The sequence below is a fragment of the Solanum verrucosum genome, unplaced genomic scaffold (genome assembly GCF_900185275.1).
Source record: "Solanum verrucosum unplaced genomic scaffold, falcon-dt-bn FXZP01000073.1, whole genome shotgun sequence".
Taxonomy (NCBI): Eukaryota; Viridiplantae; Streptophyta; class Magnoliopsida; order Solanales; family Solanaceae; genus Solanum; species Solanum verrucosum.
Genome location: NW_026020298.1, coordinates 252,047 through 256,028, shown reverse-complemented (window position 1 = coordinate 256,028; position 3,982 = coordinate 252,047). Strand labels below are relative to the sequence as shown.

General features: G+C 37.2%; 1 protein-coding gene and 1 pseudogene across 1 annotated transcript; both read left to right on the top strand.

The window, feature by feature from the left end:
- Nucleotides 1-809: 809 nt before the first annotated feature.
- Nucleotides 810-2,232, top strand: LOC125834775 (ATP synthase subunit beta, chloroplastic-like; annotated as a pseudogene).
- On the top strand, nt 2,207-2,806 carry LOC125834779 (ATP synthase epsilon chain, chloroplastic; the record flags this gene model as incomplete). Its single annotated transcript, XM_049513931.1, has 1 exon — nt 2,207-2,806. A coding segment is annotated over one exon (396 nt), but the record flags the coding sequence as incomplete, so codon positions are not given.
- Nucleotides 2,807-3,982: the final 1,176 nt, after the last annotated feature.

Sequence of the window (3,982 nt, the reverse complement as noted above, 5' to 3'; positions counted from 1 at the left end):
TTCACCTACTTGTGCCATATAAAAAGCACTATAAGGTTCATGTATCATTACCCTGATGATATAACAAAATAAAAGCTTCCCCTATCTCGCATGATAAAGCAAAGAGAAAAGAAAGATAAAGAATAGAAAAAAGATAGAATTGAACAACCGTACAGGCATCTTTTGTGTATACGGCTCTACAAGAAAATTGACCCCCCTCCTTTCTATTGAAGAAAGAGAAAATAGAATCTATCAGACTCAGATGGGTAAATAATCAAATTCCCATCCTTCCTTTCGGAGGAGTTCAAAAATACTATGATGGCTCCGTTGCTTTATATGTTTATTTTTTCTTTTTTTTGTCTGTGATTCAGCAATCCCAAAGTTTCTTTTTAATCCGATCAAATAAGGAAAAAATATTTTTTTTTCGTACTCTTTCATAACATAAATATTGTTAAGAACTCTCCGGCATGAAAACAAATAAGTTTGTGTCGCTGAACTGAATTCCCGATAGTAAGAGAAAATCGAAAATACCCCTTATCTCATACTACTCTCTCGATACAGAATCTAATGTTTTGAAAAAAAAACAATACAAAAATTTCTCATATCGAATTTGAAGTGCCATGCTATTATTACTTAGTATTCATATGGCGAAGGCATAGTCTTCTTTTTTCTCTCAAATAAAAACCTCATTGGCGCCAAGCGTGAGGGAATGCTATACGTTTGGTAAGTTGTCCTCCGGCCAGGATAAAAGATCCCATTGAAGCAGCTAGTCCTATGCATATATATATGCATTAAATATATCCTTTATCGGTCCGGTACTAGATGTAGCCTTTCCCCCGGGCAAGATGCCAAATATTTATAACGCTCTGGTAGTTCAAGGTCAAGATAGTGTTGGTCAACAAATTAATGTGGCTTGTGAGGTACAACAATTATTAGGAAATAATCGAGTTAGGGCTGTAGCTATGAGTGCTACAGACGGTCTAACGAGAGGAATGGCAGTGATTAACACAGGATCTCCTATAAGTGTTCCAGTCGGGGGAGCGACTCTGGGACGAATTTTTAACGTGCTCAGAGAGCCTGTTGATAATTTAGGGCCTGTAGATACTAGTACAACGTCTCCTATTCATAGATCTGCGCCCGCCTTTATACAGTTGGATACAAAATTATCTATTTTTGAAACAAGAATTAAAGTAGTTGATCTTTTAGCCCCCTATCGCCGTGGAGGAAAAATCGGACTATTCGGGGGAGCTGAAGTGGGTAAAACAGTACTCATTATGGAATTGATTAACAATATTGCTAAAGCTCACGGGGGCGTATCCGTATTTGGCGGAGTGGGTGAATGTACTCGGGAAGGAAATGATCTTTACATGGAAATGAAAGAATCTGGAGTGATTAATAAAGAAAATATTGCAGAATCAAAAGTGGCCCTAGTTTACGGTCAGATGAATGAACCGCCGGGAGCTCGTATGAGAGTTGGTTTGACTGCCCTAACTATGGCAGAATATTTCCGAGATGTTAATGAGCAAGACGTACTTCTATTTATTGACAATATCTTCTGTTTCGTCCAAGCAGGATCCTAAGTATCGGCCTTATTGGGTAGAATGCCTTCCGCTGTGGGTTATCAACCGACCCTAAGTACCGAAATGGGTTCTTTACAAGAAAGAATTACTTCTACCAAAGACGGGTCCATAACCTCTATTCAAGAAGTTTATATACTCGCAGACGATTTGACCGACCCTGCTCATGCTACGACATTTGCACATTTAGATGCTACTACCGTACTATCAAAAGGATTGGCTGCCAAAGGTATTTATCCAGCAGTAGATCCTTTAGATTCAACGTCAACCATGCTTCAACCTCGGATCGTTGGTGAGGAACATTACGAAACCGCCCAAAGAGTTAAGCAAACTTTACAACGTTACAAAGAACTTCAGGACATTATAGCTATCCTTGGATTGGATGAATTATCTGAAGAGGATCGTTTACTCGTAGCAAGAGCATAAAAAATTGAGCGTTTCTTATCACAACCCTTTTTTGTAGCAGAAGTATTTACCGGTTCTCCAGGGAAATATATTGGTCTAGCAGAAACAATTCAAGGATTTCAATTGATCCTTTCCGGAGAATTAGATGGTCTTCCTGAACAGGCCTTTTATTTGGTAGGTACTATCGATGAAGCTACCGCGAAGGCTATGAACTTAGAAATGGAGAGCAATTTGAAGAAATAACCTTAAATCTTAGTGTACTGACCCCTAATCGAATTATTTGGGATTCAGAAGTGGAAGAAATTGTTTTATCTACTAATAGTGGTCAAATTGGCATATTACCAAATCACGCCCCTATTGCCACAGCTGTAGATATAGGGATTTTGAGAATACGCCTTAACGACCAATGGTTAACGATGGCTCTGATGGGTGGTTTTGCTAGAATAGGAAATAATGAGATCACTGTTTTAGTAAATGATGCGGAGAAGGGTAGTGACATTAATCCACAAGAAGCTCAGCAAACTCTTGAAATAGCGGAAGCTAATGTGAAAAAGGCTGAAGGAAGGAGGCAAAAAATTGAGGCAAATCTAGCTCTCCGACGAGCTAGAACACGGGTGGAGGCTAGCAATCCGATTTCATAACTAGTTGGTACGTTCGAATAATAAAAAGAAGTTCTCTTTCTAATCCTATTTAGATTCTGTCGGGTGAATACAATCAAACAGAATCCAATTCTGATGCAAAAATTCAAATTAAAAAATGAAATAGAAAAGATACAAAATCAAAAAATAAATATCACTAAAGGTGGGTTGTAAACCTTATTAGATACCATTGACTCTGGTATCTAATAACTTTTACCTACTATTGGATTTGAACCAATGACTCCCGCCGTATGAAAGCAGTACTCTAACCACTGAGTTAAGTAGGTCATTTATCATCCCAAAGAGAACCAAATGAAACCCATCCTGTCGATGGATTATAAATATCATATTACTTATAAGCAATACTAATCTAAGGAATACCACTCAAAGAGATCAAAGATTCTTGATGTTGGATCATGGAATATTTCTCTTGACAAGAATTTACCTACATGATAAAATATGTATCACAAGCACTAGGGCTATAGCTCAGTTGGTAGAGCAACTCGTTTACATGCGCGCCAATGTTTTTCAAGGGAGTTCATCATACAATCAGAAAAATTGAACTTGTTGAGAAATCAATGTCTTACTCCATAACTTTGAGGGAACCATAGCCTGACAAAGGTTCGGTCCAATTTGGACACCCATTTAGGAGGTGCCAAACAGACCCCATCATTGATTTGAGATCTTGATAAGGTGAATACCTAGTCTATTCAATGCTAGGCATAATGAGTATAAGGACCTCAAAAAAATCTCTTTTCGGCATATGAACTTTAAGGTGTATGAAGTTTCATATTTGATTTTTAAGCAGAATGATAGAGACTTCATTTAACTTAGGTTGATCTAGGCCAGAGACAGACCTACGTCAAGATAATCCCACATTTGAAACACTTTGGTAATGCTCCCAAATAATGAATCAGAGCACATGGAGCCATTTCCATATCTTTTTTTCTGTCAAGAAAAAAAATGGCAGACCAACTGATATTTAGATCAGTTAATGAAGGAGCCCAATGCAAAAAAAAAATGCATGTTGGGTCTTTGAAACAGTTCAGATCATTTTAAAATAATAAGTTTGATCTGTTTTACTGAGAAGGTCTACGGTTCGAGTCCGTATAGCCCTATGAAAATGAAAAATGCAATTTTTTTTGTATAATTTGCATTTCTTCATTATTATTTCTTGCTTGTAACTAAATGAAATCCAATTATTCCTATAAGTTTACTCACGGCAATCGTTTAAGCAGATGAAAGAAAAAACGCATATCAATGGATCCAATAGATATTGATTTTTGCAATTGCAGATAAACAAACCAACCTTTCGGCATTAATCTTCGGAGGCGAATTACATATTCATATCCACAATAAAAGAATTAGTGAGATTCCCTTTCT